This window comes from Acanthisitta chloris, unplaced genomic scaffold, assembly GCF_000695815.1.
Source record: "Acanthisitta chloris isolate BGI_N310 unplaced genomic scaffold, ASM69581v1 scaffold104, whole genome shotgun sequence".
Taxonomy (NCBI): domain Eukaryota; kingdom Metazoa; phylum Chordata; class Aves; order Passeriformes; family Acanthisittidae; genus Acanthisitta; species Acanthisitta chloris.
The window spans coordinates 3,072-24,587 of NW_008667454.1; the positions used below are offsets into that span (position 1 = coordinate 3,072).

At 38.6% G+C, this 21,516-nt stretch overlaps 1 protein-coding gene across 1 annotated transcript in view; it reads right to left on the reverse strand.

The window, feature by feature from the left end:
• The window catches only part of AK9 (adenylate kinase 9), a 62,736-nt gene that overhangs the window by 2,087 nt on the left and 39,133 nt on the right, over positions 1-21,516 (reverse strand). Inside the window, 14 exon segments of the mRNA XM_009072485.1 lie at positions 773-887; positions 1,441-1,543; positions 1,625-1,723; positions 2,442-2,611; positions 3,123-3,319; positions 4,555-4,775; positions 6,033-6,179; positions 7,345-7,546; positions 8,466-8,679; positions 12,199-12,417; positions 12,952-13,167; positions 13,951-14,013; positions 15,815-16,034; positions 17,596-17,714. Of these exon segments, the coding sequence (XP_009070733.1) occupies positions 773-887; positions 1,441-1,543; positions 1,625-1,723; positions 2,442-2,611; positions 3,123-3,319; positions 4,555-4,775; positions 6,033-6,179; positions 7,345-7,546; positions 8,466-8,679; positions 12,199-12,417; positions 12,952-13,167; positions 13,951-14,013; positions 15,815-16,034; positions 17,596-17,714 (2,305 nt within the window).

Genomic DNA, 21,516 nt, shown 5'->3' on the forward strand with positions numbered 1-21,516 from the left:
TGGGCTGAAAAAATGTCAGTCTCACTCCAGAAATCTCCAGCAGTACTGGAAATGAGACCAAAGCTACAGCAGAGCTGCATGGGAGGATGTTGAAATCCAGAAAGCTGGAACTATTTAGCCTGATAGCAAACTATTAAAGGTTATTAGCTGCAAGTGATATCTTGGACTAAAAAAACAAACAAAATTTCTAAAATATAGCAACTATGAACACAGGAGACAAAGGTTGAACACCTTTCCTCAGTGTAGGTGTAGTCCTAACCTTGGGTAGCTCCATGAGAAGTTTTACTTCATCATTATTTTATGGGCTGAGTATAAACCACCTAATTTTAATTTTGGAGTGTTTATCTTTGTTATGGAAAACTAAGGTTGATTGGACTGTGGATTAAATAAGAAGTTAAAAATAATCAACATACTGTTATACCAAATCACAGTAACATTCAGATCTTCCCAGATAATTTCACAAATAAAGAGCCTGATAAATAATAACAAATATAACACTAGAAATGTTTTCAAGGCCATCAGGTTGTTGGTAACAAAACATCATTAAAGTCCCACAATTTGTGAGAGATCACTTACCTATCTCCCTATTCTATTAACCTTGTTTTCCTCCCTGGTCCTTACACTTGGTAGTGTGTACTGAGATTAGTATATAGTAGTGTTTTTCCAAGTTGGACGTAAGGAAACTACACCAGTTGTCTCTCAGTGTGGTATCAGATGATTTACTTCATTTATATCATTCCTTATTTCTGTAGCATATTATTTGATACTCTACCTTTCAAGTGGCAGGCAACAAACAGCAGAGCAGTGTCTTTTACACTTAGGAATGGAAACTTTGGCTTTAGGCAGCCTACTTTATGCAGAGCTTTTATTAGAGAGGTTGCTACTCCCTGAAGAAAGAAAACAGTATTAGAAGATCATTAGGAAAATCTTGAACAAAAAATACATTCAAAGCCTTTTCCTGCTGTCACTCAGATCTAACAACATAGGATGATACCTAAGTTGGTGAATAGTAGAAGATAGCAAATAGTATAAAATAGGGAGGGCAGTGACCATGAATCATTTTTATTTATTCATTTGTCAAAATGTGACAAACTATTCTTAAATGATTCCAGATAAGCTTCTGTCTATCCTCGTGTTAAAAACCAAACCAAAATGTAATCATGCAAAATAGGATAACCAAGTAAGTTGGAAAATCCATCAGATGATACTGTAGTTTATTAACCCCCTCTGAAGGTCTTACCTGTACTTTTTCCATTAAAGCTACAAATATCTGTTATTTTAGAGCTTTAAAAAATTCCTCTCAATTCTAAGCACAAAATCTTCAGTTGAACATTCCATTAATAAACGTAAGACTCATATTGCATTAGAAATTAAATAAACTGAGTGGGATATACTATACATGACAAAATCGTGTTGTAAAACAGAAAAGCAAAAACTGGCCTGTTCCAGGTATCCAGCCAAAGGAAGTGCAGTTAGTAGCATTGGCTCCTTGTTTGGAGGGAGTTTACGTGGAGACTTCAGATTCCAGTACTTCTCTGGTAACCTAACCAGATAAAAAGTAAGCACTTTTAAGATGTATAAACCATGACATGATTAAAGATTATAATGCCATTGGTATATTCACCTCATAAACTTCTGAAGTTTTTCTTCACTTTCAAAAATATATACCTTATCTCGATATTTTGCTGCATACTTGATGTTGCCAGGCACCAAAGCTTCATATCTGAAGAGATGGAGCAAGAACAACTATTCATTCACAGGAATTGTAAAACAGTTTGTGCAGTGTAAATTCATGAGCTACTGGGAGCCTTCTGGTAATTTAGGAAGTATAGGAATGACAAAAATGTAGCAACTGGATCATCCAAGTTTCCACTACATCAATGACAGTTACAAAGCTCAAAATCTGAGAGAGTCCCTGCCTCAAAATCTGCTTGTTAAGTAGCTTTTATAGTGCTTTTTTAGAGCTCCTCCATTTAAAATGCCAGTCATAGTTGTTCAGGAGATTAAGAAGGGACAGCATAGAATTGACTATTACAGTTCTAGTCTGATGAGAAATTCTTACACACTGGGGAAATTGGTGGGACTTTATGGTGGAGCTTTATGGATCTCTTACAAAAATTTCTAGTTTTGCATCTACTAGGGTTTTATGAGATTTCTTTGAACTTTTGAAGGCTTATGATAGACAGAATTCAAACTATACCTGAGCCATCTTCATCACCAAAGACAGCAAGGCAATACAGATCCTTGTAGAACCTGTAGCCAGGTAATTTTTAAAAGGTGATTTTATATTGATTTCCAAAGCCACAGGCACAATATAGAGAATTGTAATTGCTTTTCCTGTGCAAACACTGAACACTATTAAAAAGTACTTTGAAGGTGGTTCTTCATTAATGTAGGACACATCATCTTTAATTCAGATTATGAACACTCCAGGGATGTACCTCTGATTTCCATCTAGGTAAGTGACTGGACAGTATCCCTGCATTTCAACACTTCCAGGGAGTAAAGCCTTCACTTCTTCCACAGTCAGTTTCTTTGGTAGCCAGTCGGGGGGTGGGAGAGGGTGAGATGCCAGCGATGACACATAAACCTCTGGTCTGCTCAAGAATTTCTGTAGAAAAAGGAATGTTTTTATAACGAAAGAAGCACTGTAAGACTGTTAGTCCAGCTCCAGAGGGCTGGCTCATGCAATTTAGATACTTCTACAATACCTCACTTAGTGTGTTGGCACTGCTGCTGCTCTTGGGTAAGTAATTTCTTTTACAACCCACTCTCAGTTAAGGCATCACTATCCACCCACCATCCATCACTATCCATTGCTATGATTGCCACTCTCTACGCTCAGTCTTCCCAAAACAGATGGAGAAAGGAGGAAATTATTGTTTTAAAACTAAGGTTTGAACTATGACAATTGTAAGAGGAGCTTTGGTTTAATGGACTCTGTGCTGCACTTTGTCTGCCTAGATGTCTGATAGCAGAAATGTACAGACAAAAGTTTGAATGCTACCAACAGCAGTGTAATTCAGCCTTCAGATTTCTGGTTTCTGTATGGAATCAAAGGATCTAACCAACAATGTTCCCTCTTGCCGTAATCCCCTCCCAACGTGCTTTCTGACACTCACATCCAGTTCTTCTTGTGAAGCCATTTTGTAATACTGTCCTTGAAATTCTGCAGCAAACTGCAGAGAGGAGGTCAAAGAGCAGTCGACCAGTTCACCCTTCTCTGCGAGGCTGACAGGGCAGTACTGTCCAGTCTCCCCCAGCCGGTCCTGCAGCTCTTGGGGGGTGATGCAGAGATCAGCAATGCTGGCTGCTTTTCCTGTCAGTAAAGGCAATTAATGACAATATTTTGTTAATGAAAGACACAGAAACATCAAACAATTCTACTCAGAAATATTGCAGTTTAGAAGGTAATTCATCATTTGAAAGGGATAGGAAACAATGAGAACTAAATGAGCAATTTTTTGTGGATTAATATTAAAATGAAGTTGCAACCCATTTTACCAATTAATTTTAACAACATTTTTGTAGCAGTTAAGAATTATAAGGATTGTTAATTGCTAATTATGGGATACACTGCATGCTCAGCTTATTAGTCTATGTTCCCTGAGTCAGTTTTATTTATGATTTACTGTTTTACTCCTTTGTGTTACTGAGACACATTTCAGCTATTATTTTCTTTCTTTACATTGGTGAAAATGAGTACCAGGTGTGATGAAAGCCTCCCCTTCACTCATCCATACCTTGCCACTGCTACCGTCTATTTGGATGAAATATATTAAAAACCTTGAATAAAATGTCATCTCAAACCCAAACCATTTAAAAATTGTGCTTTTCAAGCCTGATGTGAAAAAGTTAAATGTATTTTAATGCTTTTGCTTATGACTCTGGTTTTTAAGAAGGGTGCAGCCACAGAGCTGCACAAATCAAAACCAAAGTGTGGATATAAGATAAGGAAGTCTGTTTGTCCTTCAGAGGTATTCTACTTAAATAGCACAGGCTTGTTTAAAAGGCAAATGTAATCCTGACCAATGCTGACACACAAAAGGTCAAGTGGGAACTATGTCATTTTAGACTAAAGTGGTTTTCTTCCCAAAGCACATAAATTAACTCCGATGGCATATTTAGGCTTAATTCTGAACTTTTAATTAACGTCTTCCCTCTCCTTCCCTTTTCCTCCACTAACACTAGTGTGAAGCTTCAACTCATGGTGTGAAGCTTCAAGTCCTGGTTCCTCTTGTATGCTCTGGGGTACCCTTTGTGATTTATCACCCTATGCTGTGGAATCTACCATGGATCATGGACTCAGTACCTCCAGCAATTTCTGTTACCCTGTTCTTTGGAGGATGACTCAGACTGTCCCATAGTTGGTTTTGTCTTCACTCTGCTCAAGAGATCTTTTCAAGATCTCTGCAGATGAGATTGAAGCATTTGAGGATATGCATGTGCCCAAGAATTAGTCTCATCCAAAGAAAGCTGAGGTTGAAATGCACGCAATATATTGCAGTTTCTTAAGGAAACAAATATCATTCTGGGAAACTGTTTTTCTTTTACCTTCGTTTATTCTTTCCAGGTATATCTGGATTTCTTTAGCAACCACTTGAACTTCCTTCTGAACTTTGTTCCAAATCCACCACCTGCTCTGAACAGCATCAATCACACACCAGTTCTGATGTTCCTTCATATAGTAAGTCCTAATGTCCTTAATGTGCTTCTTATAGCAGGAATTTTTAATAGCTAGAATCTGTGAGCTGTTGTGTTCAGGGTAGAGAGGTCTGAAGAAAGTGAAAAATAACACTGATTTAAATCTGAAGATTTGGTAAATTCATGTGTAAATCTTGGAGTTCACTCCAAGTCCTTTGTACACAATTCTGCTTATTTGACACTCTAGAACAGATTTGAGAAATACACATTTCTTATTAAGAGTATTAGCAGTTACCTGTGAAAAGCAGCATATTTATGATCACAAAGATGTTATGATGTTATGATCATGTTCAGAAACAAAGCACAAAACCTTTTCTATTTCTGTCCCAAATACAACTCAATGATTGTTTTGTAGAAGATTTGGAATGTATCAGCACATATTAACTGACACACACTACAAAGCACCATTAAATGGTACCCTGATATTGCACATTTGACTTGTATTTGAACCTATGAAATGTAATTAGTTTGGTATTTAAAATTAAGTTTAAAGTAAATACTTTCAAAAAGACATCATTAATTTAATTTTTATGCAATGCAAATTGTCTTTAGTCTTTCAGTAAACAATTTAGCATTGTACTGATTACTTGATAAAGAGACAAAATGAAAGAGACATGCAATAATGCTCCAAGCTACCTGGAACTTCTTAGAAACACTTCTAATGAGAACCAGGTTCTTATACAATTTAATTTTAAGGTGAATGTTCTGTTCTTTTTCATTCTCTGTCTGCTTGTAAACTACTTACTGCTCTTCCTCAAGAACAACCAGCAGCTCTTTAAACAGAATATTTGTCTCCTCAGAAAACCAAAGAAGGGAGTGAACTGAATTGAAAGGTTTAGATAAGTAACTCATGAATTGTGTGTTACTAAAATATTCTGTTTCCATACTGTAAAAAGAACTCCAATTAAGACTTACAAGAGACCTTATTAGATGGAGTATCAATTTCTCTTATGAGGATAAGAATTGAATTGATGAAAAATACACTTGAGCAGCAGAGAGAACTGGTAACATTTCTGATGTACAGTGTCATTAATCCAGTTTAACTAAGCAGTGGGTGCACAGCACTGCACATTTGTGATCTCAGGCAGGCAGGGGTCTGGCCTGAGCATGCCACAAACACTTGAGGGCCCTGTTTCTGGTCTATGGAAATCAAAGCACTAGAATGTAAAGAGACTGGTTCCCATGGCTTTTCATATGTGGAGTTCAGAGACAGCTGAGTTATGCTCCAGCTTAGATACAGCCTCTCTGGGTATAGCACTGAGGCACATAAATAGAGAAATTACAATATCATGTAGGAAGAAGGTATTTCTCTCAGGGAGCATCACTACCTATTTGTGCTTTCCTTATCCAGCAGTGCTCTTCTGAACACTTCCTTTGTATCCATTTCCAATTCGAAGATTTTCACTGGAATTATCTTAGCTGATTCCAAGAGGTTTACTTGTTTTCTTGTTAGAGGATATCCATCAATTACAACTCTGCATACAAACAGAAACAGAAAAACAGTTTTCCTAAGAAGTTGGGTCATATTGACCATTAAGGCTATGTATATTCCTAGTACATTCTCCATGGAGACAAAAGTCTACACCCATACCATGCAGTCATTGCTGCTCTGACTCAAGAGACACAGACTTCACTCCTTACAGTGTGTAATCAAATTTTAAAAACATCAGGTAGGTAGAATAAGAAATAGTAAAGAGAAAAGGAAATGCACAGAGGGCAAAAGGTTTTGGAGTGTAAGTGGGTGGCTCTGACTCATAAAAATGGCAGACTTTAAAATTGTGACACATCAATCATTCAGAAACATACTTTTATCTACGAGAAATCTCCAAATGGACTTGGAGGAGCAGTTTTCAAAGTGGTAAGTAAAATGATTTACTACAGTACTTGAAGAGTTTTTAAAATCATGTTGAAGAAGAAATGCTTTTCACATATTAGGCAAATGCAACAAAATATACTGAAACAACATTCCAGTATTTAACATGAGGGAAAAGTTGAAAGAAATATGATCTCAAACTCAAATAACTTTCAGGGATTATTCCAGAAATGCCTTTCTCTGTAACAATTCTCCTTTTTGGGGAGAGGAGTTGAATGTCATGAAATCATGGTCATAAGCTTTTAAAGTCCACCCAGTCTCAAAGGTGTTTTGGTGGTGGAGAAAGAGCCTAGGAAATCAGGCTCACATATGAATGAGGTGGAAACACTCACTGTCTTCAGTTCCCCCTTGATAACTTCAGTTGTTAACAAAACCAGAAAAAAAGTTGAGTATTGAACCAGAGTGCATGATCATAGAAAATCAGATGTGGCCAATTTGGTTCTGGAGTTGGTGTAAGAGAGACAAAATGGTAGTTCTCAAAGGATTATAGAAAATATTGGCTTATTGACTGAAAAAAGGTAACTACCATAAAGCACATTGCTTGGATTTACCGCAATATACGTACTTGAAAATTGCAGAAAATTATGCTTCAGTCTCATTTCCCAGAGTAATGTGAAGAACCTTATTTGGTACAGATGATTTTCTTAATGCAGAAACCACTGATGTGTTTTAGTGAACTTGTTTTCCAGTGATAACGTGGAAATCCATGCCCAGGAAGGGACTGGCATGTCTTGAAAAAAAACCCCAAACCCAAACAAGACTCTTACCCGGAGGTATTGCACACGTGATTTAGCAGAGCCACATCGAGAGCCTGGATGGCCAATTCATCAGGTACAGTCAGCCCTTTGTGAAGGTGCATCTTGACCGTGAGTGCCAGCTCACTCTGGGGCTGGGTGTTAATCACCAGCCTTAGGGCATCTCCCAGGCTCAGGCGCAGTAACCCAAACACACTTGCAAGTTTCTTGGCAACTGCAAAACATTTTGAAACATAAGCGGCATCACAGCCTGTATGTTAAAATATGTCCTTGCTTCTAGCAGCTAACTGTTCAGCTCCTTCCCAGGATCCTTTCCACTGCATAATCTCGGTGAGTGGGTACCAAGCCCTGCTTAGGTCCCTGAAAGGCCCAGAGCTTTGCATATGTACAAAGCATTGTCAGTGCACTAACACTGCTCAGTTCAGCACAAACCTCAGCAGCAACAGTCAGTATTATTACAAAATGTCTTAGAAAATATACTTCCATGGCTGCCCCTTTTACAGAACAGCCTAGCAGTTGGATCATTATCCAGAAATTGGGAAAGATGGTTAAAAATTCCTCCTTAATATGAGATGATTTGAACCTGTCTCCTCTTTTTCTAATACCCTGTTCTAATCATTAAACTATGGTGTAAGCTGAATTTTCTCCTCTTCCAGTTAAAGGCAGAGACATATGGAGTGACAGTCATGGAGGAAGAAGGAGAGGGGAGAAAGATGGAAATCATGGGGTTATTTAAAATGGAAACTTGGAAACAGACTGGGGAATGGAGAGTTTGGGGTCCTAGTCCTTGATCCTAGGAATATTTCTCCATTTTACATTAGATCATATTGACTGAAAGAAATAAGAAACAATTAGAAAACAATCAGAAATAATACAAGGAGTGAATATAGTGGATGTCTGGTTGTTCTAAGTGCCAGTCCAGGTCACTAACGTCTTAAGAACCCAGGATGAAATTCAGATGGACAATCTGACTGACAAATGAGATGCTAGAGAATGTCACTAAAAGAATCTATGCCCAGCAAGCAATGCAGAAAGACCAGCAATATTAATAGTTTGTGATTTTTTAATAGCAGTAAAGACAGAGAGTTTCAGTGATGAAATAAGGTTTTGCTTTATAGAGAACTGGCTCCTACCTGTAGTCTTTCCAGATTTTGGAGGTCCCACAATTGCAATCTTGACTGGCACAGATGGTTTAGGTTTTGGCTGACGAATATATTTGATGGGATTGTTCATAAATATTTCTTTATTTTCTTCACTTGAAAAAAAATAAATATATTGTCGATGGATTACAGGGAAGACTCTGTTCTCATGGCTTTGCTGTGGCCTGATCACCTCTCCTTTGCTTAGCTGTAGCATATACAAAATGGGAAGCAGTTGATTAGGTTTGACAAAACCTCTTCTCCTCTGGCCCAGAGAAGTGGCTTTATAGGCAGGTACCAACCATATGAAACAAACCATCAAAACATTCTGAAATTCATACACATGGACAAATCTGAGAAACTTCCATACAATTCTTGTACAAAAAGATGAATCAAACATTGAAGACAGAAAGAATACTCACTATTTCCAGTAGGTGGTACCGTAACACTTTATGTCCATCAAGATATTGTAGTCAGAGAGGCTTAACATATTACATCTTCTAATTTTCAAAGAATAGAGGAAATAATTTTATTTCTCAGTGAATTAAACCCACTTACCTGCCTGACAATAGAAGATACACTGAGAATATTATACTCAGCAGAAGTCAGGTACAAATGAAGAAAACAAAAGAATATCAATACTTACATTATGGTCAAGGGTAAAACCACAACGAGATAAGCCAAAACAGTTTCTGGTAAAATACATGCACTGCTGATGAAATGTTTTCAAACACATAAGACAGCCACTGAGTCTATAGTGTTCATCGATCATTGAGAGGTAAGAGAAGCACTTGGCTGAAATGATCACTGCAGTAATGCTAAATTAATTCCTTGTATCACTGTTCTTAGTCTGTGAGGGTGGTGAGACACTGGCACAGGTTGCCCAGGGAGGCTGTGGATGCCCCAACCCTGGCAGTGTTCAAAGCCAGGCTGGATGAAGCCTTGAGCAACCTGCTCTGGTGGGAGGTGTCCCTGCCCAGGGCAGGGGTTGGGATTAGATGATCTGTAAGGTCCATTCCAACCCCTAAAATTCCATGATTGTATGATTCTGTATCCCTGTTGCAGCCCTTCTTGGAGGAACATCCTTAAAGTGTCAATAAAAGATGTTTTAAAACAAAATGTTGACATCTGTAAAAAAAATTGCCCAGAACAGGTGTCATTCATCTTACAGTTTTAAAGGGACCCAGAAGTGAAATTCTTACTGAGGAATGTGTAACCCATTGCTTACGTTGTTCTTCCTTCCAAAAAAAAGGAAGGTGGAGAAAGTGACAATATTTTTAAAAGGCTCCCAGGTGGATCATGGCAAACACAGTCCAGTAAATCTGACTCTGCATTGACCAAATTGAAATATATTAAGGAAAAAACCCCAGTAGTTACATGCATACATACCAAATAAAGGGAAGAGCCAACTCAACTCTTTGTAGAGGGAAATCATACCTCGCAAATCTTTTAGTATTCTTTGAAGGAGTCAGTAAAGTTGATTTGGTTATTACAGTAAGAGATGGGACTGTTATAATGTGTGGCATTGCCTTGCCAGACTCTTCTTGTATTCTTAGGCTCCTATTCCTGCATCAAGTAATTTCAGGGTGCTTGCCCTCAATTTATGAGATGTCAGGAGTCTGTTTTATTGCATGTCTGCTTCCATTCCTCCCTCAGCTCATAAGTTTTGTTCTCTGCTTATCTAATCAGTTGCATAGCTACTTCCCTCCCCCCCAGATTTAATCTAAAAGTATTTGGCATATACTCTATCTGCCTTTCTACCCCAGAACTTCCAGTCTGTAATCAATTTCATCATTTCTATTCTATCCTAAATACCCCCAGAATGATCCTGTTTCCCTTTCATCATTATCGGCTTGTACATTTTCACTGTTAGCACATCATTCTGATTTTATCTAATAGCTTCCTCTGACTTCTTTCTTCTAACTGAATTGTACTTTTTGGTTGGTTAAATGAATGAACTGGATAAATGGAATGACAAAAATGTACTGAAATCTAATAGAACAAAGTGGAAGGACTAGAGAGTAGGACTAATTAGAATTAAACACATAAACTGTGGTTCAGTAGTTGGAAATGAGAAGAATTATCTGCTTCTATTAATATGTCCCTAGATTATTGGATGTCAATCTGATGCAGCCATGAAAAAGGCAATTCTGATCCTAAGGTTGAAGAGAGACAGACATGATCTGGACAAGGTGAAGACCCAACATGATGACTATATAAAAGGGAATAAAAGTTGCTTGATTAATTGGCATAGTAAGATGAAGGCCAAAATATGTTTCTTTCAGGACTTTCTTGCTTTTTGTATGTTATTCACTGGACTTTGTTAATGATTCCTCCTTTTTGTTTTTAATTGACTCGCAATCCAACCTGCTTTTTATTTCTAGCATGAAAGCAAAAAATATACCTGCTAATATTTCACTTGTGATCTATAAAACTGGATCAGCCCACTTTTTGGGATAGACAGGAGAACTTTCTGACCTCAGCTTTCCAGATCTCTAGTAAAATGCTATGGAAATAGATTTGTTGCTTTTCAAGATTTGTAAACTTTGACAACAAAGAATTATTGCTGATGAATTACATACACCGAACTAGGGTTGGTGCCCTAGCAGTGGCAAAAAAGTAAACCAAAAGTTTACTTTGGTTCATACCCCAAATCCTTTCAGTTTGCTTTCACTATGTCTGGAGGGCTTTAATACTTTCTCTGTTCTCCTGTTTTTTGTGTATCATCAAGAATTATTCGTTTCTTTCTGATTCAATGCTGCTTTTAATTGTGTCAGCAAAGATAGTGTTACAGATTTACTACATGCCTCTCAGCCTTCAGTTAGCTGTAACACTGAAAAACGAACACCTTCTATCATCAATGCTTGCTGTATTTTGTATATATTCAGTGTTGTCATTTTGATGGTGAAATGGGGAAAGACTCGGGGGTGATGGTTGACAAGAAACTCTCAGTGATCCAGCAGTGTGAGCTCACAACCCAGAAAGCCAACCAAATCCTGGGCTGCATCAAAAGGAGTGTGGGCAGCAGGTCAAAGGAGGTGATTCTGCCCCTCTACTCTGCTCTCAGGAGACCCCACCTGGATTACTGTGTGCAGTTCTGGTGTCAACGTAAGGAGGATGTGGAACTGTTGGAGCAGGTCCAGGGGAGGCCACAAAGTTGCTAAGAGGACTGGAGCATCTATCTCCCTATGGAGACAGGCTGAGGAAGTTGGGGCTGCTCAGCCTGGAGAAGAGAAGATTTTGTGGAGACCTCATGGCAACTTTCCAGTATCTGAAGGGGCTACAGGGAAGCCAGAGAGGGACTCTTTGTTAGGAACTGCACTGACAGGACAAGGGGCAATGGGTACCAATTGAAAGAGGGGAAATTTAGGTTAGATATTAGGAAAAGGTTTTTCACTGTGAGAGTGGTGAGACACTGGCACAGGTTGCCCAGGGAGGCTGTGGATGCCCCAACCCTGGCAGTGTTCACAGCCAGGTTGGATGAAGCCTTGAGCAACCTGGTCTGGTGGGAGGTGTCCCTGCCCATGGCAGGGGGTTTGGGATTAGATGATCTGTAAGGTCCATTCCAACCCCTAAAATTCCATAATTCTATGATTCAGCAATGTAGATTTCATTAAATATTTTCAGTATCAGTTGCTACTGGCTGATAACATCTTTTTAAATGTAAAGTCCATTTGAAAAAACTGTTAGCTCTTGGAAATATTCTTCATCCATTTAAGAACATTACCTTGATTGGATCCCACTGACCAAAAGCACTTGGGAATTTATATGAGAAAACTAGCATCTTCTGTGCAAGTGGCAAACTTATTGGGTAGCATTTCTCAAAAATGCTTCCTCGGTTTTCCATTAGAGCTTTCAGCTTGGTGTACATTTGGTAGGACACAATGTGAGGCTTCCGTCCTCCACTGATCTTGATCTCTGGTATTAACAACTTCTCGAGTTCTTCCTGGTTATGAAAACATAATGAAATATTAGAATCATAAGCACAATCAGATTTTTAGTAAAAACTGAAAGCAAGACTTCTGTGAACTATCAAGGATTTCTTGAGCATGTTCTCAGTCACCAGAACTCAGCAAATTTTGACTTGAGATGAGAATTGGTCATGCTGCCCACTGAATGAAGTTTAAACTACAGTCTGTGTTACATCCCATGCTACCACAATACTATGTAATTATCTGCTTTTTTAAACTTTCTTGTCAGTGGACAGTGTTTCTTCTAAATCATGATTCATTGCCTCTGGAAGTTCGTTAGTACACAGCAAACAAATGTCACCAATCTACTTACTGCCTTAGATGTGGCAGTAAGTCTTCAAACTCTATACCTTCTCAGTACAGCCTTCATCTCGCTCACACATTTAGATCACGAGGACAGCAGCATGGTTGCTTAGGTACTATAACTCTTTGATGTTTAAATAAAACTGAAAACTCTTCTTACATCATGTGATCATGTAATTTAACAAAATAAGCAGTGCTCTCAGTACCTGTACACTTTGTAATGTCTCTGTTTCTGAATCAAACTTTTCTGTAATTTCATTTTGTATGCGGTCAGCAGCATCAGTTTCCTCTTCCTCTTCAGCCTCTTCTTCTTCTTCTTCTTCTTCTTCTTCAAACTCTTTTTCAAGTATACCTTTAACATATTCATCTTCATTCTCATCTTCCTCCTCAGAGGCTTCAGAATACTTGTTACTTGCTAAGGCCTATAAAGGCAAAGCATTTTGTTGTTTGATATCTATGATACAGGTGTTTGAAGGAACATTTGGTATTCTTGTCTCTTTTTTAACTAGAAAAATCATTAATTCAACAAAACCTCATTTTAGGGTATCCCTTAGTGTAAGCAAAAAATCCAGTAAATTCCAGAATCTATTTCAGAGGAAAATACAGTGCATACAGTGAAACATTGTACCAGTTCCAAGAATGCCTAAAAAACTGAGGAGCTATACTGCAGTTTTAATCAGAGGAGTGGTTTCTTCATACATGGCATTGCAGTTTGACAGGACTTTGCTAAGAACAAGCATGTTTGCTGGAAGTGTAGCTGATAGAATTTCATGAGCAGTCGAGTAGTGCATTAATGCATCTATAAGTATACTATGAAATAAAGTTTGGGCAGAAATCCTGGTATGCTCCTATTCTGGATTAACCATGGGTTTGACAGGGTGCTGAAGGCACATTCCTACTTTCCATTAGTAGGGCTACTCTTATCCTTACAAATTAGATGCATTCAACACATTCTTAAGTATTTTGGTGAATTGGAGCACATACTGAGAATCCTTTTAAAATTGTTTCTAGCCTTTGTGAATCAGGAGTTTGTGAAACAATTCAAACATCATATCAAATATCAAGTTATTTTTGACACTAGAAGTTTCTCACATTTTTACTATCCTACATTGCCCTGAACTCTGCCACTAAAAACTCTAGAAAATTCTAAGGTATGAGTGCAAACACTGCTATTTAAAATCTTTCTTATTAGCTTGTTTTCTTACCTCCTGCTTCTTTTGTTTTTGTTCTGCTAAAAGTTCCTCCCTTCGTCTAGCAATCTTCTCATTCTGTCAGTGAAAAAGAGGTGCAAGAAGATAATGATATTGACTAATAAAATCTCTCCTCTAAGAATTGGTAATGTGACCTAGAATTAATGTTGTTCTTTCCACCTTAAAATTCTGTTTCCAGTTGCTTCTAATGTTAAAAAATGCTACCTGTGCAGCCTGAAATTTTGCAGATCAGATACACCTCTCCACTAGGCAAACATGTAAGTAAGTTTTAGTGAAACTAATTTGGCAACTTCTGAGATTGAGATTAGAGGGGGGATGTCGTGGTTTAACCTCAGCCAGCAGCCAAGAACCACACAGCCACTCACTCACTCCCCAACCAACAGGATGGGGGAGCGAATCAGAAGGGTAAAAGCTACAAAAGTTCATGGGTTGAGATAAAGACAGTTTAGTAGAGAAAGCAAAAGCTGCACACACAAGCAAAGCAAAACAAGGAATTAATTCACTGCTTCCCACAGACAGGAGGTGTTCAGCCATCTCCAGGAGAGCAGGGCCCATCACGCGTAACGGTTCCTTGGGAAGACAAACACCATCACTCCAGATGTCCCCCCTTCCTCCTTCTTCCTCCCACCTTATATACTGAGCATGATGTCACATGGTATGGAATATCCCTTTGGTCAGTTTGGGTCACCTGTCCCAGCTGTGTCTCCTCCTAATCTCCCATGCACCCCCAACTTCCTTGCCAGTATGGCATTATGGAAAGCAGCAAAGGCCTTGGCTCTGTGTAAACTCTGCTCAGCAATAACAAAAACATCTCTGCATTATCAACTCTGTGTTCTGCACAAAACCCAAACATAGCCCCATACTAGCCTCTGTGAAGAAAGTTAACTCTACTTCAGCTCAAACCAGCACAGGGGAAAAGACTGTGATTCTTGCCACACTGAAAACATTATAATAATATTTTTATTGGCAAACTACAGAGTTTCTAAACTTACAAGTGGTTGCCATTTGGCAAAGTGGTGATTGAGCATGTGTTAAATGTGTGCTGTTCCCTTTGGCTGTTTAGGGATGCTAATGGTATTGTATAAACCTTGTCCCAAATTTCATTGTACTAACTTCCTTTGTGTCAGCTGCTCTGGAGGAACTTATGATCAGACCTATTCTGATGATACCTGTGAAGTACTTTATCTCAATTTCATAGAAGGTTAGGAACCTTGAATATATTACATGTGCTGACTGTAAATGTCTACATAAAGGTTTCAGGTTGCTTCAAATGATTTGTAACCTTTTCAGTAGTAGGCACAGCTTTGTTTTAATGTGAGACTGTGCAGCTGCAACAGCACTGAGAACGTGGCTTGGACCTACTGCATTTCTGTGCAGAGTATCGTGGCTGGAAACACAACACACCCCACACAGCAGCTGTGAAGTCAGCCCCTGGGACAGCTGAGCAACGCAACAGCACAATGGGAATTTGGGATGCAACAACAGTACAGGGCATGAGATGTGTATTTGAGTTTTTTTATGGCCATATTCACTCCCTCCATCTAGTTGCCCTTTGTCCAGGACTTTCCAGATGTCTGGCATTCTCTCAGACTGCCCTTCGTCTGGTAGCACAGCTACTTTTCTTAGGCTGCAAGATGCCTAAACTCCTGCATCAATTACTTGCACAGAGGAGGAAAGGAGCCCTGAATTACTCTTGGTTCCTATAGAAAAATCTAGGAATGCTGTGAATGTGTAGGACTGTGTCTCCTGGCTCCTGTATCTGTTTCCCCATGAGCTCTTCATGGCTTTGGGCATTTTAGAATCTGTTCAGACCTATGCTGCTGAAGTTACAAAAAAAGATGTAGGACTGAAAACTTACCCTTATTTTTGTTTTCAAGTCCTTTAGCTTCTTTTTATTTTCCATTTTTTTGTACTGTCTGTCTTGCCATTTTTTCAGACGTGGAGGAAAAAGACGGTCGACAATGTCAGTTTCTTCTACTTGAATATAAACTGAAACGTCAGGACAGAGTCCTCGTTCTGACAAATATTTGGCTTCATCTTCAGTACGGGGGAAACCATCCAGTATAAAGCCTGTGGACCTAATTGGAAAAAGAAGATATTTATCATTACACACTGTAGTTTAAAGTGCCACACAGTGAACATGTTATTATTTTGAAAAAAATATTAATTCCCATATTAAAAGTATATGTTAAAGAGTAATTTTTAAAAAATCTTTTCAGCCACTATCTTTTCACAATGTCAAACTGATATTTCACTATGTTTCAGTTAGTGTACTTAAAAATTCATTTCTTCTGAGGTTTTAATGTGCAGAGATTAAGTATTTTAAAAAGACTTTTAAAAACTCCAGATAAATTGTGTCCTCAGACTTGCTTGTGTGACTCTAAACACAGTAATTCTTAGGCACTGCTCTCAGAAAAATAGAAGGTGTCACAAACATTATTTTCATAGAATCATAGAATTTCAAGAGTTGGAATGGACCTTACAGATCATCTAATCCCAAACCCCCTGCCATGGGCAGGGACACCTTCCACCAGAGCAGGTTGCTCAAGGCTTCATCCAACCTGGCTGTGAACACTGCCAGGGTTGGGGCATCCACAGCCTCCCTGGGCAACCTGTGCCAGTGTCTCACCACTCTCACAGTGAAAAACCTTTTCCTAATATCTAACCTAAATTTCCCCTCTTTCAACTTGTACCCATTGCCCCTTGTCCTGTCACTGCAGCTCCTAACAAAGAGTCCCTCTCTGGCTTCCCTGTAGCCCCTTCAGATACTGGAAGGTGATATGAGGTCTCCATTTTGGTAACAACTGCCACTGAAAGCTTATGCCTGAAAATTTATGATTCAGAAATGCCTGACAATTTCTTGTCTAGTATAGCAAGAGAGTTTTGTCACAGCATGACCTACATCTCCCTTCCTGCAGATATCAAAAACAAGTCAGATATTCCTGGAAAGCTCTGTGGCTTGTTGGAGCTCTTACAAGTTCAAATTGGATGAGTAGTTCTGTAAAGCTGAATGTTGTGTTAATAAAAAGTTAATATTTATTTTTATTACTTTAGACCTTAATAGGATACATTGTAAAACCAAAGAAGGTAGAAGGAGTGGGAGTGGAGGGAAGAACAAGTAGCCCTGGATGCTGTGGGAAAGAAGAGTATACTATAGTTCAATGTAATGTGATATAACACAATATAATATCACAACACTATGCGTAATACTGGGTAATTTTTTGTCTTGGTGCATTTTTTTTTTTTCCTAAAATTGATCTCACTGTTTTTCACACTGCTTAGAGAATGTTGTCCCCTGTCTGTGGTCTGACAGGACAAAAATGACATGAAAACAGAAAAAGGTTTGTTTACATATCTATCCTGTAAGCACACAAAAACTACTGAGCTATTTAGGACTTTTAATCCCATTCAGGTGTGCTAAGTATTTTGTCTAGTGCTGTGTACAGTACATGAGACATATTACTGTTAATATATCAGTCAAAACAGAACAACAAAACCAAGACTGAGAGGTAGGTCTTAACTCATAAGAAGTACAAGAGAATTTAAATAATCTCTGCAATAGTTATTTGCAATTGTGGACACAATAGGTGACATCATTCCTTAGATTAATCAAAGAGAGGAGAATCTAATTACAGTTACCGGAAAGGCTCTTTCTTCCACCAGTCAGGAACAATGTTGTCAAGGACTTCTGGAGGCAGGGCCTTGTTATGTATTAGATTTGCTTTTATTGCCTCTTCCTCTTCAGTTAACACCACTTCCTTTATGTAAAGAAAATCCACCAAAAAATGAAAAAAAACACTCCCCAACCCCCCCCCCTCAAAGTCCCTAACCAACCAACCAATCAACCAACCAACCAACCAACTAACCAACCCACCAACCAACTAACCAACCAACCAATCAACCAGAAAGAAAGATCTAGTTGACACATGTACTGGTTTTTGACTATAGTAAGGTACTGCCTTCATTTAAGGTATACCAGCAGAAACAGACTCATGTGCCACACTTCACTGTACTACCTTATATATTTTAGGTAATTCTCTAAAATTAGGGCAATTGCTGCTGTATAAGTTTTAATGAAACCTAAAACCGAGCAGAACTGTTAAGTATTTAATTATGCATATGCTCAATTCAGAGGAATAGAAACCCAAATTATCACAGCTTCTCCTAATTGCCTACAAGAAGTTTTCCACTTAGCCATACATATTCTCATGCTGGAAGACGTCTGCACTACATCAGAATGTTTTTGCACTTTTTAAAAGTAATTTTTATTTTTTGATGCAGCTAGCAATATGTTAAAGAAGGATATGTAAGGTTATTTGGTATAGGAACAGACATCAGACAGACAGCATCGTTCTACAGAATAATAATAGTATTAATAACCAGCCAAATGCAGAGCATTCAAACACCCAATCTAGCTGTTAAAATTCTTGTGAAAATCTGTTGTTGTTTCCAGAATATGTAATAGAATGTGTTACACTGAATAGAATATTTCAGGATATGTAACGCTGTAAAGTTGATATGGCTGAGGATGCACTGAGATTGCAGTAAAATAGAATGAAAAGAGGGTATGGATTGGTGGTTCTGGATTAGTTAACATAAGTCACAATATCAAAATACATGTTTTTACAAGCATACTGGATAAAAGACAACATTAGAAGTCAGAAAATATCACTGTTCCTGACCTGCTGTGGGTTTTTTTCAGGGTAATATTCACAGAAGAGAACATTATTTTATAGTTAGTTGATTGGGGGTTTTTTGTGATAAGAGAATGGCAAAGTTTGCAAGATGAATGTATCTGGGATCCTTGTAAAGAGTTCAGTACTTTTTCTGCCTATCTTATAAAGGTCTCGTTTGTAAAAAGTCATCTATATGTGTTTAAGAGGACTAGGTATACACCACCAAAAGAATCTGGTTTTGAAATGTCAGTGGCCATCAAACATGCACCAAAGGTGCTTGGAGAGAAAACTTGATGTGCAGGAGGTGTTCTCCTGTCCCTCCCTGCAAATGGATTTAAGTTGTCCTCTGAAATTCTGTTATGAATTCATTACAGAGCTTTGCTGTCCTTCCCTCATGTAGTAGTCATATGAACCCAAATTGCTCAAAAATTTGTTAGTAGAACCTATTAAAAAATAAAAGAATAATGCTTTTTAACAAAAGGATGCAAAGTGATTCAGGAACTCTCAAAATGATGGTGGGGAGCTGCATGCTGCAAGGGTAGGTCAGAATAGGAATTCCTGTGCCTGACATCTATTCTGATAACATAGCCAAATGAACTTGAGAACATGCTAGAATTCACAGGTCTAATGTAGTGCATATGTGAGTAAGATTTTCTCGAGTGCCTGATACAGCACATATATTAAAAGGTGTTAGTATGACATCAGATACCTAAGAAGACAAAGTGGTAGCCAGACCTGGAACACAGAGACATCTTGAAAGAAACATGTGAAGTGGGAGAAAACAGTAAAATGCATTACAAAATGTGTCACTGACATCACCACTGCCAGTAAGCTGTTGGAACTGCATTTGTATCTGATAAAAGAAAAGAGCAAGATGTATATTCCAGGTACAGAAGAGAGAACACCCCACGCAACAGTGAGTGGAAGGACAAGGCTGCACCGCAGACCTGTCATAGAATCATAGAATTATAGAGTCAATTGGGTTGGAAAGGACCTCCAAGATCATCAAGTCCAGCCATGGTTACTAGCCCATGGCACCAAGTGCCACATCCAGTCTCGTCCTGAAAACCTCCAGGGACAGTGAATCCACCACCTCCTCAGGCAGCACATTCCAATGCCTGATCATTCTCTCTGTAAAAAATCTCTTCCTAATATCCAACCTAAACCTCCCCTGGCAGAGCTCGAGTTAATGCTGTAAAGGCTTTGGCTGACACATGCTAAAACAACCAGGATGATATCTTTTTTGCTAAACTTCCCAGACTGCATGGTATGTTTTGCTTGCCTTTAGTGGTTTTGCTTTGAGTATTATAGCTGACCTTTACCTTAAGCTTTGATAGATAACACTTCTAGTGTCTTGTGCCAAAGTGAAAGAGAATGATACAAATGGAATTAAATGAAATTTTGGAGAGGTGGTGGGTCAGTGAAGAACAGGATAGTCAGACAGTCTGGTAATAGTCATATTCAGAGAAATGCTTGGGGAGTTCACAGCCTTGGAAATTATCCTCTAGAGTTTTGTGCAATGGATTTCTAAACTGAACTGAAATTGCATCAGATGTGCTTAGGTCATGCCATCAGATAAAGCACTTTACAAGAAGTATGAAAAAAAAGTACTAATGCAAAAGATTGGTTACCAACAGATATAAAGATGACAAGGAAAAAATACTAACAGAAGTGCCTTAGTGTAAGACAAGTATTGACGCCAAAACAATAAAGCTGAGTGAGAGCCAGACATAACCACCAGTGCCAGGAACACTTGCCATATTTTTTGCTGTGATGACCAAGTTGTAAACTGACTTGCCAAAAGAACCTCCTCTTATATTTAATTGGTAAAACCCTGAAGTTTTGTTCTGACATCTCTGGTTTTGATCTGTGCTCCATCTGTGTTGAAGCATTTGCTTCCAATATTACCTTCTCTTGTATTTCATCAGAACACTACCTCCCAGTTATCAGGGACCTCCCCCACTTTTCAGGACACTAGAGAGTGGCCTTGAATGCAGCTTTGGCATCTTCCTCAGCACCTATGAATGTTCTCCATTGACTTGTAAATGTCCCGTTTACATAAGCGATCCCATATTTGGGCCTGTTCTGCTGTGGGTAGCACCACTCTACCCATGCTTTCCTTGAAGACACAGAGACCTAGAAGGCCACGGACTAGACTGTGCTTGCAAAGACCATAGTAAACAAGGCATTGAGCATTTCAGCATTTTCAGAACCTTTCATCAAAAGGTCACCTGCCCCACTCAGTGGCAGACTCATATTTTGTTCTGCAGAAATTCCTCTTGCTACCCTTCAGATCCTTCACTCATGCTTGTTTCCCTGATACTGTGCCTGAGTTTCTGTATGCCTCCTCCCTGCAGCCTGCTTCCTCTGCTGCATGCTTCCTTAAATCTTATAGTAGGAAGTCTTTGAAGATCTTTGATAACTAGGAACTTGATGGAACATGGCAAGTATCAGGAGCACACACCAAAAAAAAAAGGCTCTAAAAATGTGAAGCTTATTTCTTCCTGAAGCTTTGAGAGTAGGATAAATCCTTATTTCTATTGTCTAGGAGGCAGATTTTCAGTTTCTTTGTACTACACATTTTTGGAAAGATTTATATGCTGTGTACTTGTGTTGAGACTTCTCCACACAATAAAGGCTTTTATCATATCCATTGCTGCCTAAAGAAGAATTAATTTACATGAAAACCTTGTGGATTTCTTTTCCCCCAATATATCACTGCCTCATAAAAGAAACCACTCTCCCCTAATAAACATTTATGTAAGTGTTCTTCAGGGACATTACACCCTGTAAGAGATGGGGTTTAAAATGTATATTTATAATGATTTTGAGCCAGTATTCAATCTGATTGTCTGCAAATTATAACTCATTATTTATTTTACCA